Here is a 27805-nt window from a genome sequence, read left to right on the forward strand (position 1 = left end):
GAACTTCAACACAAATACACACGTCCTGAGTTCTTCACAGATGCCTCCAAGACTAACTCCTCTGTGTCCTACGCTGCTGTCGGCCCATCCTTTTCGGATGCTGGCCCTCTACATCCACGCACAAGTATCTTCACAGCGGAAACTTACGCGATACTTGTGGCAGCTAAACACATAAAACAATTACAAATACAAAAAGCAGTAATTTATACAGACTCCCTCAGTGTAGTAACGGCTCTGCACACTCTTAAAAAACACAAAAACCCAGTCCTTGTCTCACTTTACTCCATTTTATGCACACTCTACACACTCAAACAACATGTTGTAGTGTGCTGGGTGCCAGGGCACCGTGAGATTCAAGGCAACGTGAGGGCGGATCAGCTCGCTGCATCCGTCCATGAGAGCACCGCCATTACATCCATATCAATCCCGGCCCTTGATCTTAAGCCGTCTCTCAAACGAAACCTCCGGGACTACTGGCAGAGCAAGTGGGATACACACACACAAAACAAACTACACGTTATTAAGCCACACCTTGGTCGTTGGCTGCCTGTATCGAAATCGCGTCATACAGAGGTAACACTAACGAGACTCAGGATAGGACACACATACACGACACACACATATCTGTTGTCTGGTGGCGATCCACCATTATGTGACAGATGTGGTGAATCCTTAACCGTCCTTCACATGTTAATTCAGTGTAAACACTTAGAAACTCTAAGAAAACAACATTTTCCAATACTCTACCGACAACATATACCTTTACAACCTGAAATGTTTGTCGGTAGGGAACCACTTTTTAGTCATAATTCATTGTTAGCGTTTTTAAAAGAAATTCACAGCTTTCATGTCATATACCCGGGCATACCGTAGCATGACCTCTCCAGAGAGGTTTTTCCTGCGGTGGCTACACAAGAAAGCACATGCCTCACGGCCCTTGGACGCAAGGGTTTGAACGAGTGAGGCACTTGTGCTAATGCCATACATATCCACCATCGTCTTTTATTATCACCAACTTTTTTCATCTGTTCACATCACACACACCTTTCACGGCATGGTCATGATTTTATTACTTGTATGTTTTTACCCGCCTTACTGCGAGGAATTTTATGGCCCTTATACAGCCGCTTATCACAATCATTGTCCATATTTTTAGTAAGATGAACTGGCGCTCTTTGGTCGTGAATCGGCCCTTGCGCCATAAAACATCAAACATCATCATAGGATGTCCTCTACAAACAAAGTCCCGCTGCACCACGTGCGGCATCTTCCTTTGCATAACATCTGCCTGATACTGCTGAAAATTTTCACAACAGGTAAAAGTGCTTTTCAGAGCAAAGGATAAATCTTGCTTCAAGGTGAGCATTGTTTGTTTCTTACTCTTTGAGGCCCAGTGTGCATTATATAGTACACACTGTTGTGCTAAAGCTGTTTGTCATACAGTCACAATTTTTACTGTTATTATATTGTATGTGTACGCATTTCCAAACTGTGTTTTGATTGCACCTGTGTCGCAACAATTTTGCATGGATCTGAGAAGGAGCAGTAATTAGTACTTTTTGCCCCCCTGAAAATTATCTGTGGCAGAAAGCGAATTTGTTTTATCTCGACCTCGTACTTAGCACATACTTACGACATGTTCGATTTTCGCCCACTTTGATTCCTTTACATTTGCATCATACCAAATATAATCCAGCTAAATGAGTGCAAATAACACCTCCTTCCTTGGCTTTATTGTCTGTTGGTTTTCACAAAGATCTGTGTCTATAGAAAAATAGTGAGCTCTTCAAATGTTGTTTTTTTCGTTTGCAGAGACCATGAACTTCAACGTAATTATCACCTAATGAAATAACATCATTTTATTCAGCGCAGTCGGTAAACTATCTTTTAAATTACCTTGCAACCCATTTTCACTTTTAGAAAACAATTCGATGATCTATAATGCTATATTTGATGAAGGTGGCAGTGTTTTCTGTATAATGCGTATTATAACTCACTATCGAGTGGCATTTCATAGTTCTTCATCATTGATATCATTGATATTGTTGTTGTCGCTGTTGCTGTGGTCGTCGTTTTCCCGAGGTTTAATCATGAAATTTTCTAACTGAATGGAATGAGCGTACTCTTTGAAAATTTTGGATGTCGAAGTAAACACTATGCACTTCCAGATTGGGTATGCAAATAAGAACATTTCTGTTGAAGTCGACTTGATAAATGAAGAAACTTTACTTCAATAGACAACATTCTAACAAATGTTTTTTTTTTTCTAGCCGAATCATCTAGAACACTCAGAACTAGCAACTTTCTCTATTTACGCTCGTAAAACTATTGTTTACCGTAATGAACCAGCGTTAAGTAATTCTGGACAAATTCTGAAGCAAATTTTTCTGATCATTACGAACCGAATCGCACATCTCAATTGACATGAGCCACAAATTTAATCCGCTTATATACAGGTCTCACTGAATGCAAGGGCGCTGAACTGTCTCTTTCAAGCGCTTTTTTTTTTTCAATGGCATTCCACGGGCGTGAACAATGCCTTTTCTTACGTGTACAAGAGCACATATATTAAAAAACCTGACTTCCTGTGCGAATAGCTACGTTTATTCATATCACCATTGTTTGTGGCTATAGCTACGTAGCCGTATCAGCACTCTGATAATTTTCAGAGCAAACGTTCCACTACGCTGCGTCATACGTCGCGTCGCAAGACCTTGTGCCACGTGAGCGCGAGCGACGGGAGTGAAGGGGTGGCAGTCGAGACTTCACGCCACGTGAACGGCTGCGGAGAAGTTTGGCAGCTGCGCTCGCTATGAGCCTCGCCGCTGCTGCAGTTCTACTACACTATACCGCTTTGTTACCGCCTGACTAAGCAAAAGTTTATAGGATGTTTCTTCAGCGTCTGGTCGCCAACTGCTCAAGTCTTGCCGTGGACAGCGGACGGCTGGACCACCTGTGCGAGCGCTTCAGCTAGAGAGAGGCGGAATCCAGTGGTGTGGTGGATATAGCTAGACGGAAGACCACGAAATCTAGGGGCAAAGATGCCTGCTGAAAGACCGCCGAGAAGGAAGGCCAGATTAGCACTTAAGAAAAGAAGCTTGGCAAGCCAGAAGCGTGTCAATTTGAAGCTACTCTGACCACCAAGCCGAACATAGATATCACTCGTTATCACTAGATTTCGAAGAAATAAACTTCAACTGTATATAAAGATAATTAAAGCCGGGTGAGAGGTATGTATGTGTACGTGTTACTTCTTTGGAAATAAACATTCATAGTGCATCAAGGCCACCGCTTGTGTTTATCGCTTGCTCCGCGCAGCCAGCTACCTGTCCGCCATATTCAACAGCCCCCGAGACCCATGCGACAACTTCTACGAGTTCACCTGCGCTGACTGGCACGCCACCTCCAGCGACCTCCAGCAGTACGACAACGCCGACGACGGCGTTACGGGATTCGTTGAAGAAATGGCCACGACGGTGCTCAACGGTAATGCCGTAAACGTGCTATTTTAGGCGGTATCATCTTTAATTTATAAGCTAGGTGTTCGAGGCTCATTATATTACTGACGCGGACGCATTCTCAACATTGGCAAAATGAAACAAGGCTCATTTTTGTATAAATTGTAGCCTAGTAAATTTCCCTCACTTCTCATGATTTTCATTCTCAAATTTAGTGCATCCGTATGTGGACGCGTCAGTTGCGCAGTTTATCAGCGACAACCTTCGTAAGTCTCTCGGAAGCACGCCTCTTACGCGTACGCGCGCTTCACCTTTCCATTTATCGCAAGTGGTAGACCGGCCGAACTGAAGCCCTTATTCAACACCTGGAATGCCTGCAAACATACAGGTTTGTTACTCAGTTTGGCAGTCGAGGCACAATTATTGTGAGGAGGCAGAAAATGTGTGCCAACATTCGAGTTCTAAGCCCAAATGTACCCAACAAAAGTTGGTGCAGTATCTCACTAGTAGAGCCAAGCCTCAAAAAGTGCGGAATGGGTCAGCCATCTTGACTTCTCGTTGTTTCTGTCTTTCTACCTCTGTTTTTAACTTTTTTTATTTTCCAGTTTTGCCATTTTTAATATTTATTTGCATCAATGTCTATTTTTCTACCAACGTTTATTGTTTTCTTTCTATTTCTTGATTGTTTCCTTTTCCTTATATTTTTGTACGTGCCTTTCCCTGCATTACGCCAAGCGACCACGTCAGGTACGACAGCCTGGGGAACTAAAATGATCCGCACTTACAATTCTGCGCACGGAGCGTAGACCCGTACACTCTGTTAGGATGCGATCACGTGTTTCCCTGGCCGTCTTTAATACCCCTAGGCACATATTATCTATAGAGCAGGGGCTCTTTGAAATCGACACGTATTGTGTTTCCTAGATGCTTTTATGCCTCGCTTGTTTGCCTGCGTGGAACTCTTGCAAATGTGAACTCGCCATTCACAGAATCCTTATACCCGAATCGGTTGGTCCCTTTTAGTTTTCTTGGGTGTCTGCAGCATTTAATAACGTCCTATGACACTAACAAAACACAATATAATAAACGAATAAATCAAGTTACGTCCATTAACTTCTTTGACCGTCCTTTTTTACTGCTTCAGACACTCAGTACGGCGGAAATATCACGCATCATTGTTTGCAGGTGTCGTGACGGATAGCGATCTGAGGAGCGCCTTAGCTTCCCTCGGACTCAACGTCAGCAAAGCCGCTTCCGTCACCGCGAGTGACGTATTACATGCGGCTGGTACCCTGCTGTACAATCTGGACAACGCGTCCATTCTCTCCGTGGAGCTCGTCTCGAATCCTTGGAACGCAACGCCGAAGTTAATAGCGGTGGGCGTCTTCGCCTTGGGCATACTCCTTCGAGCTCATTTTCACGTTTTAAAGTATGCGTTCGGTTCTTATCCTCGCTATATCACTGCTAGCGCACTGAACCTGCCGGCGACTTATAGCCTCAGCACCACTCTGTCGTATATCAGCGTAGGCATTGAGTGTCTAGTGCACTGCGCAACGAACACTAACAAGCTATAGCGGCCATTCTAAAGAGCCAAAAAACGCAATAAAATGCATCGCACGTTGTAGTCCCTCTTGCGCTCTAGGAACAAAGGACACAGTGAATTGTGGAGCATACCAGAGAGGCATTTATTTGCGCTTTTAAGATGTTTAGCCCACTAGCCAAAATATGCAATAATAGTATGCCAATGTAACACACTGCGCAATCACCATACCTAGGAAATGAGCGACTAAAGTTCACCCGGCTGGAAATGTTGATGCCCTTGTATTTATATTTATGTGCACCGTTAGACAACACCATGTCGTCTAAATTTCCGTAACCCTCCACTCCGGCATTTCTGATACTCATAATATGGCTTGCGGACATTATTTACGGAAGTTCTCACTCTGGCCAACAACCCGTGCCTATATCGGTCATAGGTACCCTGAGAACGACTGCGTCTTTTCTGCACTGCTTCATAAGTATCGCGGCCCACAGCTTAGCCCATGGTTAAGTAAACTAAAACCTACGTTCTCGTGACCTTAGGCTTATGTTGATCATGATTGCTGACACGCGGCGATAAAAAGGAGCAGAGAAGAGAAATAGAAGGAGGTTGGGCGTGAACAATGAATGATAAGGTGGAGTTCTTGCTTTACGGCTAAGGTCTCGACAGCGTATACCTGTGAACCGAAAGGTGACCGCCGTATCTTTCCTTCGGTTATACCTGGTTGCGCGGCAGTCTTTTGTGCTCACCCCCCTCCCAGGCCGAGTGAAAAAGGCTTTTTCCTCACGGCCCCGCATGTACTCACCGTCAAGTGGCGCCACCCACGGAAACAATCGCACCATCTCGGCTCGGCCCGTATTGCCCGGAAATTGCGGCTTGCCGGACAGGCTAGCGCCATCGCAGTGGGCGCATTTTCTTCGATAAGATAACGGCTCTTGGGTTGCAGCTAGTTTTCTCTAGCGCAGAATTGCGTAAGTGGGTTGAGGCGGAACAAGTGAGGCAAGGGGATGAACGTTGATTGATTTGTGGGGTTTAACGTCCCAAAACCACTATTTAATTTTGAGAGACGCCGTAGTGGAGGGCTCCGGAAATTTTGACCACCTGGGGTTTTTTAACGTGCGCCCAAATCTGAGTACACGGGCCTACAACATTTCCACCTCCATCGGAAATGCAGCCGCCACAGCCGGGATTTGATCCCGCGACCTGCGAGTCAGCAGCCGAGTACCTTAGCCACTAGACCACCGTGGCGGGGCAAGGGGATGAACGTGCGGCTGAGTGAGAGGTGAACAAAAAAGCAGCTAAGAAAGTGGAGCAAATCCTTCAGCTGAAGCTAAAGCTTCAAGAAGGAGCTCCGAAGGTAGATGCAACAGCCCATTCTAATTGTGTGGTTCAGCCGGATAGTTGTTCTCCAGTACATCGTCCGTGAAAATGACTTCCATTGATGAGCGGATGCAAGCGTTCCCAATACTGAGGGTCAGCTTGTTGTCCACGATTTTTAAATTTTAACATATATATGCGTAAACTTATAGTGCATATGGGCACACAGAAGAATCAAGTGAGGCATCTCTTTCGTTTTTTTGTGTCCTTTTCGTCATATCCACCATCTTTGCTGATCTGCAAAAATCACTGTAACATACCAAGGGCTTATCTGTAACAATATTCAGAGCTTGTATTGCATTTGTGAGAGAAATTTGTTTAAATCCGGAAACTCGCGTGCTAAGATTTGTCACGACATATTACTCAACTGAATTTCAGGAATTATTCTTAATGGACAGCTTTTTATTGGTGTAGGTGGTTAGGAACAAAGCCAGATCACAGAGAAAGCTAATGTAAGGGTGGGCAGATTATTGTGGCATAGCAGCTACCGTATAATTACGGTGTGCGTAAGCGTAGACAATAGAGCTCACACGCAACAAGGCTTGCGTGTACGCACGCAAGAAACATTAGGGAGTTTTAGAATACCGTTTGCAAGCGCTGTGGGCGTAGTGGGCGCCATACGAGTTTTAGCATAGCGTTTGTCCTGCTGCGAACTGCAACGCACGATCGCAGCGACACCGTAGCCTCGAAGCCAGCGCTTGCGGGCCACATGCGGGCCGCCATCACCGCACGCAATATCGGATTTTTTTGCGTGCGGTCCGCGAACGCGAACGCCGACTTGCGTTACGATGCATGCGCAGTGGCGGCAGCGACCGCACCGCAAGCGCTCGCGGTGCGCTATTCTACAACTCCCTATTATCATAAGCAATTCTAGTTGGCCTCTTCGGGCACGCTATTAATGCACTCGTAAGATCTATGATCGAGCCACTTGGTATTACAGAATGTGGTCATCTTGCGGCAATCACTCATGCGATCTATGCTATATGCCGCTAACGCCGCTGTGGTATCGCAGTTAAGGTGCTGCCCTGCTAAACAAGACCATGCGAGTTCGATTCCCTGCTACAGCCACATGATTTCAGTGAAGGTTGGGTGGAATGAGTGCCCGTGTGCATTTTTTAAATCGTTTTGACCAGAGGGTCAAAATTAACCCGGAGTACACCACTACAGCATGCCTCGGATGCGTATTGTGCTCCTAGAACGTAAAACGTAAACACGAAAGTGTTTTATGCTGGTGTCCACAAAGATTTCAGTGAAGTACTTTCGTCAGAGAAATCACGTCCAAAATATTGCGCACACGGTCATAAGACAGAAAACGTTCCGTCAGTTGGTGTCGAACCTACGACCTCTTGGTCAGCGACAAGAGCTGCCGGTCATGCTATCCACTGCACCTCAATGGCATGCTTTGTACGCTTTATAGATGCGCCCTTTATATCTACCACTGCCCTCTCACAGTACTATTGGTAAAGTGTAATAATGCATCATGACCGTGGAATCCACGACTACTTCCTTTAACACGTCGTTTCTACGTCTCCACCGTATTTGGCGCGTTTTCAATAGGAGTAGTGAATTGTTTCAATGCTTTTAATACACTGCCAGGTGGCCACCTTACCCAAAGCGTCGGAGTCACTCATAGCCTCCATACATAGCCAAAATAGTACTGCAACGCATAGAGCAACGCACCTGCTTCACCCGGATGTAACTCCACGTTCCCCGCTTACGCTTGCCACGAAAAAAAAATATAAAAAATCGTGGCTGGTCAACACCGAAGACAACCTGCGTAGCGTTTCAGTGTAATCGAGCAGTGACGTTCAATACCACCAGTAGGTGACCTTATCCCAAGTTTTGCGAACAACCAGTCGTGCTCTTTTGGCTGTCACACCTCTCTCTTTGGTTCTGCTTTCGCTGAGTAACTACTACAGCTACCGCAGGCATCCGAGACCAAAAGTGCATGTTTAATCATTAATCACTCATTATTCATAGACGTTAGCTGTCGGGATGCAGATCTATCACTATAAGTGCCAACGTGGATGTATTTGCAAAAAACAGGGCTTTAACTGTCAAAGAGCAACAGATATATAGTATTAGTGCTCTAATATCAATGTACTCTGTAACGATACGTTTTACTTTCGTGTTATACCGATTCCGATGACGTACGGAACAACAATACTTTTTCTCTATTACATACTGATTTGGGTCAACTGTTTCCCCTCGTTCACCACCCGCAGATTTGTTAGTTTACCAATGGGTCATATGGTGCGCGTGGCGTGTAAGCAGAATATGAGGCATGCTGGAAATAATCAACATTTTTTTGTTATGTGGGCGCCATAGATGTACAATGCTGTAAAATATGTGACAAACTGAACAGTCGACCGTGAACTGGAGAACTCAGACATACATGCATTAGCGCCCGGTGGTGGTGGAAAAAACTTTATTGGTTATTCAGGAGCAGGGGTAGAAGGGGAAAGAGCGAGTAGGTGGGTCACTATTCTAGGACTCCATTGATCCTCGAGACACGCTCCGCCTGGTCCGAGAGGCCTCTTTGGACCTCCAGCCCTGGCCGAGCGAGGAGGTTCTCCCATGGCTCCCTAGAGTAGGCTCGTAACCCAGGTGAGTCTGTCTCATGTGGTATTGAGCTCTGATCGTAAAGAAAATGATGGCTTCTAGTCTTTTCTTTGACCGAGCTCGCTCGCCTGCAGGTTTTCTTCTTCTTGTGGGATGAGCGCGGGAAACTCAACAATGATTTTATAAGTGCCCCTATGCATACCTTGAAAACTCTGGCTGTAAGCGTCTCTTCAAGTTAAATACGTCTGCATTGTTGGTCTTCCCCTGCGAAAGCTTTGTTGTATATATTTGTGGCAAAAAACTTGTCTGTGCAAGCTAATATTTGTACTCCCATTCCAAAAGTTTTCAGGCTTGAAAATCACTATGCGACTATCTTCACTTTTTACGTGTTCGTCTATGCTTTTCCGCAGTTGTGAGAGCCGGACATCTTCGTGAGCCGCGTGGCAGTCCAAGTGGAAGCCAGCAAAAAGCAACTCTCGGCTCTGGCCTGCAAATTTTCAATGCGTGGGCGTATTTGGGTGAACGAAACGACACCCTCTGCGAAGCTGTGGCGGACATCGCGTTCGCGCTGGCTAAGGTTGTTCACTTTTCACTTTTCTTGCTTTTCTTTTCATAAGTGGTCTTCTAAACACCTTGGTGTGCTTCAGGCACATATTGATTGATTGATTGATTGGATGATTGGTTAATTGATTGGTTGGTTGATTGGTTGATCGATTAAAATTATAATTTGTTTTAGAAAATAAGAACGTTCTATGCATTCTACTGCGCTGAAATACAAACAGCTACATATTTGGTTATCGAAGTAAAAGTTTTGCAGAAATTACCAACGTTTGTCAATTCAGCTGTTCCAATTATAAAGCTGAAGCGTCTTGTCCTAACTACTGCAATGAAATGGGTAGGATTAACTTGTTGTTATAGAGCTTAACATACGCCTACTAATTAGCATTACTCAAATGCAACTGTTTGTTGAAATGATTAGTGCATATCGTTTTTGGCATTCTTGTTTTTGCAATCAATTATCATTTTTTGGTTGGAAGCGTTTGTTAAAATTTAACTGTATGATTAAGCTTTTCTATATGCACTGCTATTCACGCCGTTATTTATTTCCTAAGAGAACACTCGGCATGCATTCGTCTAATGGCACAAATATGAGCATGCAAATGTTATATATGCTGCTAATTTCACCTCTCAGACGATGTTTATGGTTTTCTTTCCGCTTGCTCGCGGGGTAGCACGGAAACATCTGTTCGCACAACTGGCTGTCTTCACTTTTCATAGCTTGCACGTGCGGTCAATGACGCGCAACATAGCTCCAACATAGCGACATAGAAGACGTCGTGGCAGTATGATCGCGTGGCAAGTAACCCACTTCAATGAGATAGCCACGTCACTAGAACGTTATTGGTCCAGACGCGAAGCGCAAGCCATAAGAAAGTGTGCGTGTGCCTCCTCTCGTCCAGTCCTTGGAATGTCCGCTCGATGGCAGTGCTTCTATATGAGGAATATATAATGAAAATATGCTAGACGGTGGTATTTGGAGTGTTGAATAGGTGGACGAACGGACACACAGACAGAGGCATGGACGGACGCATGGATGGCTGCACAGACGGATGGACGCATGGACGGATGCAGGAGCTGATGCATGGACGAAAGCAGGGACGGACGCACAGATGAACGTGCGGACGCACGAACAGACGCACGCACGTACGGGCGGATGGACGCACGGGTGGCCACACAGACGCACGCATGGATCGACGGAAGCAAGAACGAATGGACTGACGGATGCTTCGCCCCACTATCCATCATTTACTGCGTGGATATGCTACCATTTTTTTGGAACGCCAGAAGCTGCTGCTCGTGCTGCTCGCTTCAATCTCCTCTGTTGTGCTGCCGGCTATTAATAGCGACATTAGCTTCATTTCCAAACAAATGGCAGCATATCCACGGGGTGAATGATGGAGAGTGGGGCAAAGCATCCGTCCGTCCATTCGTTCTTGCTTCCGTCCGTCTATGCGTCCGTCTGTGTTACCAACCGTGTGTCCATCCACCCGTCCATGCGGGCGTCTCTTCGTGCGTCCGTCCCTGCGTTCATCCATGCATCCGCCCCTGCGTCCGTCCATGCGTTCATCCGTCCGTGCAGCCATCCGTGCGTCTGTCAATGCATCTGTCTGTGTGTCCGTTTGTCCATCTAGTCAACACTGAAGTACCAACATCTTGCATCTTTTCATCATATATTCCGCATGTAGAAGCACCAGCATCCCGCGGAGTTTCCAAGGACTAAACGAGAGGTGACACACGCACACTTTCTTGCGGCTTGCGCTTCGTGTCTACTTCCCACCTTTAACCACCTCGAGTTCATGGTATATACTAGCTCACTGTATTAATGATACTGCAGCCCAAGGCTCGCTAAACTTTTCTAAAACCAAGAAGGTTACGCCCAGCGAGTATAACGTAGCAACCCTTATTTGTCAGATAGTGGTCAATGTACATGCCAATGGCTGCTAATAGGGATTAAGAGGTAGAAGAATTCGGCTTTTAGTTAACGCGCACACGGCGAATTTTTTATTGTTCAACAATGCACAGGAGAAACCTCCTACCGGCCCCACTTGCCTATGCATTGTATTACGTGTTACCCTGGTATGCTGTTAAATCCAAGTGGGAATATGTGGCATCGGGGTTTCGGTACCGGTTTCAGAACTGGTTCAACGGCCCCCAGGTAGCGCACCACCATTGTACATATTGTCCATTAAATAGTAAAGAGAGTTTCCGCCCGGGTATCAGCTGTGTCACTTCTCTTTCGGGCCGCGCTTCGGGCGGCTTGCCGATTGGTTCTCCATGCGTCGCGTCCGACGCACGATAGAACAAAATTATGCGCTTCGAGGCTCTCTTCTTTAAATTTGAACTCCTTTTATCCGCCATAATACAAACGTTTATCAAACGAGAGCTTCTATCACTAAAACTTCCGGGCTTTCTTGAAAGCCTTGCTATCTTACGGAGTAGTCCAGGTTTTATAAGATTATATTGTCGCGTTCTAAACAAAGATGACGTTCACGCAGTCCAACTGCCGAAAGGGGTCGGCACAGTGCAGTCAAAAGAAAGAAAGTTGCGTGAGAACCACTGCGTCTTCGTCTGCCTCTTTCTTGCCGGCAGCCCCGCAGCGGTGGTCTAGTGGCTAAGGTACTCGGCTGCTGACCTGCAGGGCGCGGGTTCGAATCCTGGCTGCGGTGGCTGCATTTTTGATGGAGGCGGAAATGTTGTAGACCCGTGTGCTCAGATTTGGGTGCATGTTAAAGAACCCCAGGTGGTCTAAAATTCCGGAGCCCTCCACTACGGCGTCTCTCATAATCATATAGTGGTTTTGGGAAGTTAAACCCCACATATCAATAAATCAATCAATCAATCTTTCTCGCCGGCAGAATAAGCGCGTGGCAATATGTATGCCATGTGGTTGGTAGTGACACTTGGTCTCCCGGTGCTGCAGGTAATGATTACCACCACAAACACAATCATTGTGCCGATGCTGAATAGAGCTATTTGATATGATCCGTGCCCTGTGTTCACGTCGCATAGCATGTGTGCACAATATCGTGCGTGCGATGTGCCGATTTGCCTCAGACCAAGAACGCTGAAATGTGCAAACAGTGGCCAGTCTAGCGCTGTCATTGGCTCTGTTCACATAACAACAATAGAAAAACGCTGCTACCTGTTTCACAGTGTGCACTTAAAACGAGAAAGACAGAAGGGGGGGGGGGGGGGGGTAGGAAGCAAATGTTGTCATAAGCAGAGAACTCGGTGGAACTCCTAGGATAGATGGATCAAACGTTGAATGCTTTTCTGCGAACTGTCTGGAGCCCCTCAGTCGACATCTTCGTGAGTGTACGGCCCGTAAGAGTACGGTCCACCAGCTGGAGTTGGTCATCCGAGCAGGTGACCTGAGGAACGGCCTCGCAAGGTAAAATGTGCTCGAAACGGGGTCTGTCACCAGGCGTTCGAGGCAGCTTCACTGTCTACACGCAGCGCATATGTCCAGGATTTCAAAAGAAGATAAACAATGTGTGTCCTCCCTTCACGTCCTCATTGTTTGTACTGCATATCATTTTAATTATGAATCACCAACTCGTTTCAACCTCAAACCTCGGCCACAAAGACAGTGGAAAAGGCCTTGGTTGCTTGACGAGGTGAGGCATTTCATCGTCGAAGCTCAATACTCGTGAATAAATTTGGCATCGTATGTTGACGCTGCTTCCAGATCCTGTAAGGCTGATCATGACGCATACCTTGTGAGTAAAATTCGGTTGTAATGCTGAATAACGGTTACGTATGGTTGAGACATGCGCTCATCTCTGAAAGCTAGGTTGTGCTTGTGACAGGCGATACGAGGACGTATGGTGTGGCAGCACGCTAGCAATAAGATTCGCATGAATGCGACCACAAAAGGGTATATTTAAACGAGTAGTTCGACTTTAGCGGTAAAATTTAAAACCTTGCACACCTCAGCGAGAGAGAATAGGAGAGAGGATAAGTGAGACGGGCTGGCGGTGCGTGTGCTGCTGCACTCCCCAGTGAAACACACTCCCCAGACGCATGAAAGATAATGCGCCGTACGTATAGACGTTGTCGCCTGGCATGATTAATGCTTCACTGTTATGCGCTCGCAAAAGTGCCCTTTGTGCCGCATTCAGGAGACTCCATATAATTCACTTCCTATGCTCCACCTAAAAAACTCTGGCTTTGTGTATATTATCAATTTGGTGGACTGGGCGAGTTAGTGAATCATGATAACTTATAATACGAGTGCGTAACGGTAAAGAAATACAAGGAGACAATGACAACCGTACGTATCTGTGCTCTTTTATCTTTGTGTATTTACGCGATCGTATTTTACCTACCAGCTTATCTAAACCCACGTTTCACTTTTGCCGCCAATTATGCAGGATTCGGGCAGAAGAAAGCTGAGCGTGGCCAATAGCATAGCTGTCTCCACATGTAAAGACTGTCCCCTGCATTTGTTTGCCTCTCTTTTCCTCTTACAGTTGTCACGGCTCGACCAGCATGTTAGCCAGCAAATGAACTTGCACTGGGTCGCCTCGCATGCTTACATCCGTATGTTCATACCGGTAAGGAAATCCTTCACCATTCGCAATAATCTGAAACTGCTGTTTGTATACCTCAGTACGTGTTTTTTTTTTTGCAGGCAACTGCGTAATTGCCACCAGAAATCGTGATTCCGACTTAACATTTTTTCAAAGTGATCTATATAACGTGACAAAATGGTGCCACTCGTAGGGCGGCGAACTAAATGTTAGTTCGTGCAAACACATGCACGTCTACACGCGTGACTTCCATTTTCCCATCCGACTAAAACTGAATCTCCTGCCCAACTTCAACTTCTTATCACTACCTTCGTGTCTATAGATATAATGGCTTTGAAAACAACACAGCGATTTCTTGATAGGTACTTTTCTCTCGCTCCGCAGTCGCTAAATTTCTCCGATTGTACTACCTGCGGTTACACAAACCTCAAATACGCCTTGCTTGAGTAGCATGCACATAACACTGCACCTGTACAAAGTATCATGACAATACAAAAGTCATCTGCTCGTTTCAATTTATCTAACTGTAGTCGCAACACTAGCATCACTGGAATGCAAGCTATTCTTAATCTCTCTTCTCTAGCCACCTCATCTTTGAACGGTTATGAGACACTAGAGCACGGAGTTGCATTTTGTGAAAAAATTAGGAACTGAACAAGCCAGTCATCTCGTCGAAATGCGACTATAGCACATATGTGGAATCGTTGGACGTTTCGTGCACGCATATATCTGGAAATTGGCAGAGTATACTAAATATCTAAACGACTGAGCATGGTCACCATTTCAAACTTGGCTACCGACAACTCCATATTTTTACCATATGAAAATGTGAGATCATTACTTAGGCAATGTGAAGAAATATCGCAGAATGTGTAACGTGATAACGGTAAAGATACACACGGCACACTGTCTGCCGCATACACTATCCCAAGATTTTCAGCAGTCCTCGCTCATATAAACTGGCTGTTTATAACAAAAGATATGGCGATAATTATTCTAGAGGTGGAGCATTTCTTGCTCGTGGATACGTCACGAGTCCTGCGTCCGCACTAACACTACGCATGCGCGACTCTCCTCCTTCCCTCTCTCCAACAGCTGCCCATTACTTTCCCCACTTCTCTTCCGCTATCCGCTAGCGCTCGCTCCCCCATTGCGCATGTGCGTCCCCTCGCCTCTCTCTTCTCTCCTACGCTCTTCCTCTCCGGCCTCGCAATGCCGACGCAGGGAGCGCCTGTCAACCTACGCTCACTGATAGAGTTTCCTAAAATCAACCAGAGGGAACTCTGCCGCTGCGATCGTTCAGCGATCATGGGAATGATGGGTAGTACACACATTTGCCTAGTTTTCGTACTTTCTGGCGGTGCATTGTACTTGTGGCTTCGTTTATTGCTGTGTTTCGGTTTCGTTTCGAAAGAAACAAGAAACGCTTTGGAACTTCGTGACTCGCTTAGAAAAGGTAAGCCTAGAAGAATAAGGTTGTAAAGCCCAACGGCTGAACATTTGCTGATTTTGGTTTCGTGAAAAAAAAACAGCTCTAAGTTACACGAACACACACGGAGCCAGAAGTGCGAAGATTAGACGAATCCATGTACTACCCATTATTCCCATGCTCGATCGAGCGCCGTGCGTTGCAGCTCCCATAGACACTAGCGCCAGAGTTCCCTCTAGTGTATATTTAGGAAACTCTATGCGCTCACTCTCCCTTCTCTTCTAAGCATTCCTCCACGCTGCGTCTCGCAATGCCGATACAGGCAGCATCTGCTAGTGAGTTTCTTGATTGAAAAAATTACAGCATATCCACGGAGTGAATGATGATGAGTGGCCGAAGCTCCAGAGATACATACGGAACCCGTGAATTCTTCGTGAATTTTGGCCAGTCGAACCGCATATCTAGGAAGTGAATGATAATCGAAAAGCTTTCTTCACCTGTCTGCATGCCTGCCTGTCTGCCTGTCTGTTTATCAAAACATCTAAAATGCAGCACGCGCCTCCATGCCATTTAGGGATCAATTCGAGTACTAGCGATGCGAACGTCATCTAAAGAACACTTCACGCACTAAGGATGGCTACGACAGACAACTACGGTGGACAAGCCTATGCCTTAAGGAGATTCACCCCTGAAAACGGACTGCTCATGCTGCACAACTGCGATGCTCCACATCACGTACCCCAAGGGGAGATGATGTAATTTTTAAAAGCAACGAGGGAAAAGCTCATTGTTGTTTGCGGTACCAACTACAAAGACATTTCATGTTGTCGGTACTTAGCGCACCTAAGAAATGTCCCGAAAAACAGGCTCACATTCACACAGGCATTTATTCAAGAAAAACACCCCACACAACTCCTTGTGTGTGTTGTGTTGAACGTGAGCGTGTTTTTCTAAGTTTGCCAAATTGTTCAAAAGACCTGTGGTATAAGGAGTCACCAGCTAGACTAAAGGAGAAGTTCTGATAAGTACTTTCAGCCACATTCACGGAGCTGTCGCCATGTCACGGACTGTGGCCTTCCTAGGGCTTCTTACAGAATGCAGGACTGCTATTCAAATCCACGTCAAGCTGACCTCTTAGAACCATCACCAGGCTTTAAAATGCTTCGCGTTCCACAGCGGACGTAGTCACATACATACTGTGGTGTCTATGTAAGTATTGCGAGGGAAACTCAGAATCCAGAAACTGGTAATATAACTCAATCATTGCACCGTGGTTGTACGAAGACAGGGCTGGATGCTACAACAGCGCATAACCTACAACAGTCCTGTATGAGTAATCATCCGGCGTCTTTAGTCAGCATTACTTGGTGTTATTCAATATTAGCCATCGTTTTCACAACCCTATACTCAACACAATTCAGCGCAAACGATTGTGGTAGTATGCAATGAAGATTTTTCTTGAAATTTTTTAACTTGGTGAGATGCTTTGTTAGACGGCAGTGCCTTCGAGATCAACAGATCAACCAAAATTCTTTTTACCGAGATTGCTCATCGCACCCATGCTACAGGATGCAGGTGCGAAAGAACCGCGTTTCAAACAGCACTTGCGCATGCCAGACACAGATTGCTCGTATGACTAGGAAAACAGGAATAACCGTTACATAGGCCCTCGGCTGTCATGGAGGGGATGCTGCTGAAGGGGATGTTATGGAGGGGATGCTGCTGTGGAGTGCATTCTATAGCCGTGAATCGTGTGCTGCAATCGGTAACACATGAACGCGTGTCACATAGTGTCGCCACTGACGCCTACGTATACACCAGAACGTAGCTCTGCACAAGGGACAGGATATCGCTGTCACATTCAACTTTTAAAGGCAAAGCTTAAAGTTTCGCCAATTCCTTACTATGGGCCACATCACGTGATACGTGAACGCCATCTACGAAGGTTCACTCATATGACGTGGTTTACGTGAGTGTTTTATAATATTGTTGATTTGTGGGGTTTAACGTCCTAAAACCACCATATGATTATGAGAGACGCCGTAGTGGAGGACTCCGGAAATTTTGACCACCTGGGGTTCTTTAACGTGCACCCAAATCTGAGCACACGGGCCTACGACATTTCCGCCTCCATCGGAAATGCAGCCGCCGCAGCCGGGATTTGAACCCGCGACCTGCGGGTCAGCAGCCGAGTACCTTAGCCACTAGACCACCGCGGCGGGGCTTTTATAATATTGTCTCCAAACATACTGTGCATGCGCCAAGCTTCGGGTTGATAGTAATAGGCGACGCTAATTGCACTGTTGTAACACCCGTCACATCTCCCGGATGCTTCATAAGATTCGCAGAACGAGCCGAAAAGTGTTTTCTAGCAGTAAGGTATTCGTTGTTTAAGACAATACCGCATAAATTATACGCTTTCTTTTTCTTTTGCAGTTCCTGTCCGTGATGAAAGGAGCGGAAGATTACATAAGTGAAGACGCCACGTACGTCGTAAAAAATATCTTGCAAGTTGGAGCCTTAAGAGATCTTTTGACGTCGAAGCCGTAAGTGTAGACCCTTTCCACGTGACGCCATCATCTGCACGCACGCTACTGCTGGAGACGCGCCAGCATAACCTTTCCCTAATAATCTAAATAACTTAACACTGATGTTGAAACTGTTTCACCAAGCAAAATATGTTGCATTTAAAATAACTGAATGCAGATGAGGAATACACATGCATATGTAAGCATGCGAGGCAGTTTTGCAATTTGATGAAAGGCCAGATAACATTACCAAACACAAATATTTATTTAGTTTGTTCAACTATGCATGACAAATTCAAGCAGTTAAACATGTTCATTTGTATCAGTAGCCAAAAAGGGAAGTTATATTCGCGTCATGTGCTTAAAAATAGTGAACGGTTATTTATGTAACCGGCTGACTCTAGTAAAGACTTGTTGAGCTGGGATCTTCCACAGTTAACACCCGTTTCAAGAGCTAACCACAACAGTGAAAAGAACAAGTTACACATGCCAGCGGGATGCGTGAAACATTTTCTAGAGAGTGCACTGGGCCGTAAATTCAGACGTAATGTTGCATGCATTGTATATCAGATAAGCTGGCGGCACTTGATCACCATTGTCCAAGACTGACACCGTTGCTTAGTTAACGCCCTCATCTCAGTAAAATTAAAATGTCGACCACACGTGCAGACTACATCCAAGAATATATGACGTTTCCAAGCAGAACATGGCTCATCTTACCCAACTTTTCAAAGCCACCTTTTCTATGGACTACGCCTTGCACACACACACACACACACACACACACACACACACACACACACACACACACACACACACACGAGTATCTTAGCTACTAGACCAACGCGGTGGGGCTGTGTGCGTGTGCGTGTGCGTGTGTGTGTGTGTGTGTGTGTGTGTGTGTGTGTGTGTGTGTGTGTGTGTGTGTGTGTGTGTGTGTGTGTGTGTGTGTGTGTGTGTGTGTGTGTGTGTGTGTGTTAGCTGTTTGAATTGGAGCGAAAATTCTGCGCAACCATGCTTATAAAACAGTCGGCCGTGGAAAGTTTGATCGGCTGACTGATTAGACTTACCCTTCAGTTTTTCACATACACCTGGTTTATCGTCTGGCGTAAAACAAACTACGCGATATTTTCGGGAGGCTACCTCGGCAGCCTCAGGGTGTCCTAATGGTGGCGCCTCTAAATATAATTGTATTTAAGTAATTTAAGGAATTGTTTTTATTGCGTTTCTCTGATTTCGTTCCTGTGATGAGTAGTTCAGAACGCGTAGTTTTTTCAGGCAAACACAAAGATAGCAACACATAATTCGACTGTATACGACCAAATATATAAATGTGCAAGTAGCAAACTGTTGACTGTTTAGGATTTCCCAGTGGTGTCAGTAATTTCAACCAGGGCAATGTGTTTATCGAACGTCACACTCACTGCGTGATACCGTATAAATCTGCACAGATTCATACTGCGAAACTGAATGGAAAGATTCTGGTATTTGAAGACATGATTCGAAAATATTTGTACTCTTAAGACCCTCTTGATTTCTTTTAAAGGCATGAGAAGTCTATTGTCAGATTGCCGGTGCGTGAAACACTTTTTACTCACTTAAACGCCAGGCGCGAAAATGCCACACACTAGTTTTATGAGAGACGCGCTTACTTGCCCTAATGAAGTGTTTTAAAATATTTTTTTAATTGTGGCTGGGTGGTGCGAGAAATTATTGGAGTGCCCTGTCAGCACTACCTATCGTCACTATAATAGGAATATCTGACAGCATTAGGTAGTCGATGACAGCATTAGGTAGTCGCCTAACTTCTCCGGCGTATTGACATTGAACAAAGAACATAAAATCAACACTTCACCCAAGCTACCCGGGGCATCTACACCATAAGCAGATCTAAAGAATAATTATAAAATTGAAATGATCCTTTGTTGTTTTCTTGATGGTGACATATTTTGCCCCATTACATTTCTTTTGCTCTCTTCTCATGTGGCCTTTCGGTATGGCTAGGCGTGAGGTGCTAGCGTACATGGCGTTCCACACGACCGTCTACCTGGCCCCCTTCCTACAAGGCAAGGAGGATCTCTGGGGCTTCGCTATGTTCATGCTGACGAAGACGCAACGGCCGCAACCAGTGCCCAAGTGGCGGCTCTGTCTGCGACTCGTGGACAGGCTCCTACCCGGTCCCCTTCTGGTTGCTATAGAGCTGGTAGATGCCAGCACGCCATTCTTCGCTGACATCATGGCACGTATCACAGATCACCTCGTGTTTCTGCAACTGCTGTCTCAGACTAAGGAAAAGTAGGGAAATTTATCGGTACATTCGACCGACTTATGGTATACTCGGCTGCCTGCTATCGCACTTCAACTCGACGGAGACATTGTGGAGCCCACTGTTGAGCGGATCAAGGGAAAGCGTGTTAAAGCCGAACTCGCCAGAGCAATTGAAGACTGTTAAAGGATACACGTTCCAGTGTCTTCTCTTGCAAACAAACAAGTTGCATAGGAACCGAGAAACCCACGCAGGTATCACCGCTGGAGCGTCATGTCAGCAACTTAAGCTGTGGCAACCCTATCATATTTCTGTCGGAGCCTTGTTGTCGAAACTCAGAAGGTCTTAGAACGCTCTGAACTAGCGAAAGATGGCTTGATGTAACCAATTAATGTTCATCATTGACGTAGTGCCGTGAAGAGAGGTGCCTCCCTTCCCCGAATTTTTTACTTTAATTTCGCTAATCAACGAGTTCAATAGCATTCATACATTTTCCTCAACAACCATAAAATGACGCATATTATGCAAAATTATATTAACCAAACATATTTTTTTAAAAAGGAGGAAAATATTCACTCTGTCCGCAACTCATTTTCATTGAGCAACATTAAAGTAGCTGGTGATCTCATGCTTGACCTTCTTCTTGTCACCATCTAGAAGTAAATGCTTCTGAAGAGTGAGAAACAAGAGAGCGTGCCGAAAAATACGCGCAGAGCTTTTCATAATAGTCGTGATCCTCTTTCGTTGTCGCGTTACGAAATTTCGGAAGAAACTGCGACCGTATTTACCGCATCAAAATGTGCCCTTCGAACTTGAACTTTACCTTTGTTTTGTATCTATTGATGATACCGATAACAGGAACGCAGAAAAAAAGTCACGTAATGACTTAACGAGCTCTGTGTATTTTTTTTTTGTTTCTTATAAGGACGTTAGCCGGAAATAAAGACAACGTATCGGCCAAGGAACGAATTATGCAGAATCACATGAACGAGGTTACGCTATTTTCTCACTGACTTACAAATGCCCGCGTGATCGTACATGAAGAGTGGCTGAATTTCCGCACACCTCTTTTCAAGAAAAATTTCTGGTTACGGCCTTGGTGTTGGAGAGCTGGATTGTGACCATGCTGTATACGACGAGCATCTTCAAAGCGCTCTGGAGCGCTCGACAACGAGCAGACGAATTTGCCACAAGACACAATATTTCTTAGCTTCATTGCAATGTGATAAATGACAACAGATAGCAATTTTTCTCTGCTATTTGGTCTTTCCTGTTTTTTTTTTCTGTCTCTCATTTGTCCACTCAACCCGTGCAGGCCGAGGTGATGATCGAAGAAGTGCGATCTTCTTTTATAGAAGAGGTCATGGCAATCGAACGCCTCGAAAGTTGGACCAAGCATATGCTGACAGTCAAGGTGAGTAGAGATCACTACACGCGAAGGTCAAAAGCAAGTTCCACTCGCGGTTCATTGCCATATATACTATGCCGGTAGTTTATTTTTCTTCATTGAATAAAATATCTCGCTACAAACTATAAGATGACGTTCGACTCCGTGCTATTCTACACTGCTGCAGTGCAGTTAGTTTTAAAACTGCACAAACAGAAATGTAAACTAAGTGCAGCCAAGTCCCAATAAATCTTTCAAAGAAAAAAATAAATAAATGTGAAGCGAGAAATAAACTCCTGTCTTTTTCTTCTTCAGTTTATGACTTGATTTTGCAAAACAATCTAATGACGTCATTTCAGCATCTCAAGCTTCGAAATATCTCAACCTAATATACTACGTTTCTTTTATCATAAATTTTAAGCTGTTGTTTTTGGAGGTTCTAAAAGTGGGCACCTTCCGGTAGACCTTCACCTCGACACCACGCACCATATTTAGTTTGTTATATATTTAGTCATAACTGTAGCTCCACTACAACAGAAGGGGGTTATAGAATGCATACATATCAAAGAATGTGAGACACTTATGAGACAACAAATGACACAATAATAAAATAACATACATGTATTAGTGAAACACAGCATGAAACAAGTTATCCTCTACGAAAATTTCTCCAATTGCGGCGGCCTAGTCCGGGTCACATAAAATCCCTCCATCTTAAAATTCCACTTACATACGTAGAATGTCGTAATGGCAATGCTGCCCGGTTATCACGCCTAGAATTATTTTCATGGGGGCAGCTGAACGCCTGTGAAAATTCGTTCTTACGTATTCCTGCTCTTCATAGCAGAGCCGAAAAATATTAGGTTCAGGAACCACACGGGCGGTATGTCACGCCTGTCTGTCCACTACCTCGTCTTACGTTGCTTCACTCATCGTGTAGGTAAAATTAGCTTACGTAAAACCACGAACACATACAGAGGAAATGGGCCTGGGCTCGTTCTGTGTCTTTAATTACTATACTGTGTGTTTCTCCGTCGTTCTTGCCCTGGTTTTCTCAGTATGCCTCGTTTGCCGCTTGCCCAACTGTAACCGTTACTATAAAGCAATCTTTGTTGCTATTGGCGAAACCTTCTCCGAGAAAGAGAGAGAAAGAAACAACCTTATTTAACCCATCTGAAGAGAAAGGGACTGCGAGAAGGTGAAGGATTCAACTCACGGTAAGTCACCTATACCAACTCAGCCCACCTAAGGATAGGTAAGAGTAAACAGTCTAATCAAGTGTGAGCGTCTAAGCTTGCCTTCTAGATCACATCAAGGCAATGGACATCTACTGCACATCGTCCCAGTGCTGAAAAATTGTTTTTACCGTCGTGCTCATTCATGTAGCGTTCCTGCACAAAAGCAATTAGGTGTCAATAAGGTGTTTCTATGATGGAATGCTGTTGATCACTGCAGCATGACGACTGTTCATTAAAAATCTACTAAAGGCCACATAGTAAAATTCAAGCGTCAATTTTCATTTTCTCGCACCTGCAGGCCCAGAGTAGTAGAATGCACACGTTCTTCATGGCGCAGTACGCAATCAACGTGTTTGTTAATAACGCGATGACACAGGTGAGCAGTATATTCAAGTAGTGTCATATCCTTTCGACATGAGCTTTGTAAAGCAAAAGTAAAGGGTATTCTCTTCCCATCTATCATCTATTATGAGAGTTTTGTAGTTGTTGTCATTAGCCTTCCTCGATTTACAGTCGGCAGAAAACTTGTGCTGATCATAAATACATTACGCTCTGTAGCTTTGTCTTTGTACATAGCACAGCAGTCAGAAGGATATATGGTGCATGTGCCACGCTATGAATTATTGCATGAAATATCGCTCTCCCTCACACGCTTGACTTCTCTTGGAATCCAGTCTATTGCTTTAATCACGAGCGGTAATCCTGCCTTCTCGCTCGCATTGCTGGGGCTAAAGCGACCAATGAGAGCGCACCGAAAGCGATTTCATAGGGTTATCTCGAAAACAGATCTTCAGAAAATATGACTCAAGTTTTCCTGCAGCCGCCATGAACTCTGGTCACGTGAACGGTCGGTTATTGCCGCGTAATATAAACGGAAAGGGTGGTAGCGCCGACTTGTTGTTGTTGTTGTCGTTGTCGTTGTCGTTGTTGTTGTTGTTGTTGTTGTTGTTGTTGTTGTTGTTGTTGTTGTTGTTGTTGTTGTTGTTGTTGTTGTTGTTGTTGTTGTTGTTGTTGTTGTTGTTGTTGTTGTTGTTGTTGTTGTTGTTGTTCTTTAGGTGGAGTCCGCTTATACAAAAAAGTGTGCACCGGTCTGCTTAACTGCAAGCAACTTAATAAACGCGTTCCCTCTTTCAAACATATCACTTTCAGTGCACAACGATGATGATCGTGATTGCAAAGACGGTCCTCTTCTCAAAGTTAGCTTCAATAATCATTAACGCTAGGATTAATGTTCCCGCATTTAGCTGCCCTGACATAAAAATGCGTCATGGGACTTCCAGATTCAAGAAGAGATACCGTGGAAGAAGGAGAGTCCCTTCGAATACTTCCTCAATGTCAGTGCCTTCATGGTGAAGGACTGGGCAAGTCCAATACGCCATCCTCTCATAGAGCAAAGGTGAGAGACCGCAATAGAGAGAACGTCCTGAATACGGCACTTGTTGATGGCTTATTTTGGTGGCATACTTGCAGGCATCGTTTTTCTCATTCGCGAAGATTTAACCCCTTTCTCTGTGCGACAACTTCGTCATTGTAGCTAATGATGGAATAAATCTGAACAAAACAATAAGACATGGTCTCAACTTCCAAGAGTTTAGTGATTTCACGCGACTAGATGTTTACGCTGGTATACGTTCATCGTATACCAACGTAAACACCTGCACAAATACAAAAAGAAGTCGCAGACAAAAGCACGATACCGATAAACTTCTGCTTTATTGCGTACGCAAGCCTGATACACTTATTACTGTGGACACTTTCACAGGTAACAAATGTGCTGTCATCCTCAGAGTTTCAACAAAAAGGAATAATTTAAGCAGGACGTAAAAGCGCTGATGTAATCAGGCTTTTAGGACATGTTTAACGCGCACTTTTCCTTTGAAGTGCTCCCTATTAAGTCACTGTTAACGCGATAGCGTTACAGAGCTCACTTCACAGAAACTCCGGCGTTGGCATCGGAGTTGAAGCCAGCGTCGGCGTCGTTAGTTGTGAGCGAAAAATCTCGTCCATGACCAAAAAATTTATAAAGATTCAAATGAAAGAAATATTAAAAAAATCACAGCATATTCAGGGAGTTCATGTTGATGAGTGGGGCGATGTGGCCGTTCGTATCTCGTCTGTGTCTGTGGATATGCTGGGCTGGCTACGCTGCCAGATGTACGTGGGATAGCCCTAAACAATCACCAGCTTCACCCTTCGAAAAATTGTGTTCAAGTGAGGACAGAAACAGTGTAGTTTATTCTACCAAGCGAGTGTTCTACAAAACATCCGCGCGTCTGCTTGTGAATGCAATGAAAATAACTTCCTTTGCTTCGAGATGCCGGCAAAGTAACTTTCATACTTTACAAACACACGCGTCCTGTATACATGCTTCACAATTCAACATCGAATAATGCAGTAGTAATGTGAGGTATCAGCTTACATTACCATGAAGCGTCAGAACATGTGGTTATCATAATGACCTCGTGGTCTAAAACTGGTCACCTACTACACAAAGCACACACGTCACTGCACCTTTTCCCGCGACCAGCCACTTAGCGGGTGCATGGCAAGTGGGAATGTTTTCGTCCACTTAGTGTTTGAAGTACGCACTATGGATAGAATACTGCTTTTGCGTTCAACTCCTAAAATCAAAGATTAAGCATCCCCATTTTTTTTACCTCGTTAGCTACGTGTAGAGACAATGTGCAGATGAAAATCGTCTTGTCTGTTTTATTGTCGGCGTCATTGCTGTTACTTATCATTATGATGATGATGATGATTTTGTTTGTGTTGTTGACATCGATGATTTTGTTTTATTGTGCCAGTCACTGATGGCATCGATGATTTAGTTTTATTGTTGCTCTTCGTGATAAAATTCATGATTCTGTTTCATTGTTGCTCTTGCTCCTCCTAGTTTTGTTGTTGCTGCTGTTACCGTCTACATATCAGTGAAAGTGAGCTTGGAGCACTCAGTACAAAACCTGAACCCTTGAATGTGCACCAAAAGACACACTGAAATGTTTTTCATTATAATTTCAGGCGAGGGCTCTCGCTTTTTGATTCCGATTGCCAATTCAACCCCCACAGGAATGTTGAAGGTAAGATCACTAATCTTTTCTAACGCTCCTCCACACACACGAAAATGTATCACATGAACATCGATCTATCATGACGCAGAACTGATGTCTTCATTAGCATGTTGCCATTGACACAAGGTGCTAAAGGATTACTAAAGAATGTATGCAGCTTACCTGAATAAAACGTAATTATTGACACTAGGCAAGAAAGTTAGAAACGCACGGGTTATTTAGTGAAGTCATGAAACTTCGTTCATTGTGAAGTACGAAATAGCGGCTCTAGTTCATGATGGCTTGATGCCTGGAAACGCTCAGCTCTGACGAGAAAAGAAATGCTCGCATGAACTTGTTGGGCGGAGGCGTTCATCCTGGACTTGCCTTGTTTCCCTACAGCACGAACAACAGGTGTACGTATCAGCAAGCACTACTGATAATGGTGGTGATAGTAGTAACCTGTCGACGTAGCGGTGAGCCATGACTACCCGCTAGAAAAGCTGCGCGAGCCACCTGCGTACTTTGTATAAAGCCTGCTAGCCGCGTGTTCCAGACACCCGCTTTACGCGGCGCATGGGTTTATTAAATGCGAAGCATTTCTCAGCGAACTTCCGTGACTTTGAGCGTGTCTGTCTATCTATCTATCTATCTATCTATCTATCTATCTATCTATCTATCTATCTATCTATCTATCTATCCGCATATGACCTTTAGGTCTCCTGGCTGTTTTAATAATCGGATCTATACCCAAATTGGTATGGCATAACATACCTGCATGACGAGCATAACTGACTAGACATAACATGAAAATCGTGACGTGTATGGACGTGTATGCCATTGATGTCATTATTTACCTTTCATGGTCTTCGATGCTTTTGCGGTAGTTTCGTTCACATGACATGTTGCAAAACTGGTATGGCATGACATTACTCCTTGTCAAACACAAGTGACAAGCCCTAACATGGAAATCATGACGTGCATGTCATATAAGTCATGACTACACGCCACACTCATGGTGCGCTCGCGGTCGTTTCGCTGGCTTCGCATATGCCAAATTTGGTATTACGGGACGTAAACGCATGACGAAGGTACATGACTCTTGCAAACATGATTATCATGATATGGGTGTCATGTGAAACATTACTATATGTATGCTCATAGCGTGCTCGCAGCCATTTTGCTAGCTCCACATATACCGAATTCGGTATTACATGACGTGAATGGATGACGAAGGTAAATGACACGTCCAAAGAAGATTATTTTGATATGCGTGTCATGCAAAACATGACTACATGCTACGCTCATAGCGTGCTCAAGGCCGTTTTGCTAGCTCCCCCATATACCAAATTTGGTATCACGTGAGGTGAATAGACGACGAAGGAAAATGGCACGTCCAAACATAATAATCATGACATGGAAGTCACGTACGGCCTAATTTACGTCCGCCTCGTAACGTCGTGCTAATTTTAAAGTGACATACCGACCTTCCTCATTCGTGATTCGATTATCATTGATTCCCACTGTACGTGGGATCTGCTTTTTTTTTTCAACAGGCTGCATAAGAACCCCCACCAAGGAAGAGTTGGGGTTTTTATGCAGCCTCTTCAAACGCTATGGTTTTTCACAAGGTCGATTTCTGGTAAAACGTCAAAGTGCAAATCATGATTTCTGCAATGACCAGGCAAACCTCCATGTTTTAACCACTGTACAGTCCTGTCAAGTTTCAAATAAACTTTCAGTTAGAGCTGATAGAGCTGCTGCGATATTTTTTCTTGCTTTCCTCTTTATAGCGCTGTTAACTCTAGCGCTGCCTTTTCAGAGCTGACCGACTCCCGTTTTTTTTTTTCCGTTTTACCCTGTCATGTGTAACATGCATT

General features: G+C 44.7%; 1 protein-coding gene across 3 annotated transcripts in view; it reads left to right on the forward strand.

Annotated features, from left to right (window-relative positions):
- Positions 1 to 4646: 4646 nt before the first annotated feature.
- LOC142785089 (uncharacterized) overlaps positions 4647 to 27805 on the forward strand; it is a 43422-nt gene continuing 20263 nt past the window's right edge. Inside the window, exons 1-9 of one of the 3 annotated variants that reach the window (XM_075883497.1) lie at positions 4647 to 8982; positions 9348 to 9514; positions 13971 to 14054; positions 17896 to 18005; positions 19992 to 20226; positions 21569 to 21667; positions 23177 to 23254; positions 24159 to 24274; positions 25897 to 25955. In XM_075883497.1, coding sequence (XP_075739612.1) covers positions 14004 to 14054; positions 17896 to 18005; positions 19992 to 20226; positions 21569 to 21667; positions 23177 to 23254; positions 24159 to 24274; positions 25897 to 25955 — 748 coding nt within the window. In that variant the 5' untranslated portion in view covers positions 4647 to 8982; positions 9348 to 9514; positions 13971 to 14003. Of the gene's footprint in view, positions 8983 to 9347; positions 9515 to 12727; positions 14055 to 17895; positions 18006 to 19991; positions 20227 to 21568; positions 21668 to 23176; positions 23255 to 24158; positions 24275 to 25896; positions 25956 to 27805 lie in introns of those variants that run through there. The other 2 variants (XM_075883495.1, XM_075883496.1) reach the window with 2 other exon arrangements.

This window comes from Rhipicephalus microplus, unplaced genomic scaffold, assembly GCF_043290135.1.
Source record: "Rhipicephalus microplus isolate Deutch F79 unplaced genomic scaffold, USDA_Rmic scaffold_18, whole genome shotgun sequence".
NCBI lineage: Eukaryota > Metazoa > Arthropoda > Arachnida > Ixodida > Ixodidae > Rhipicephalus > Rhipicephalus microplus.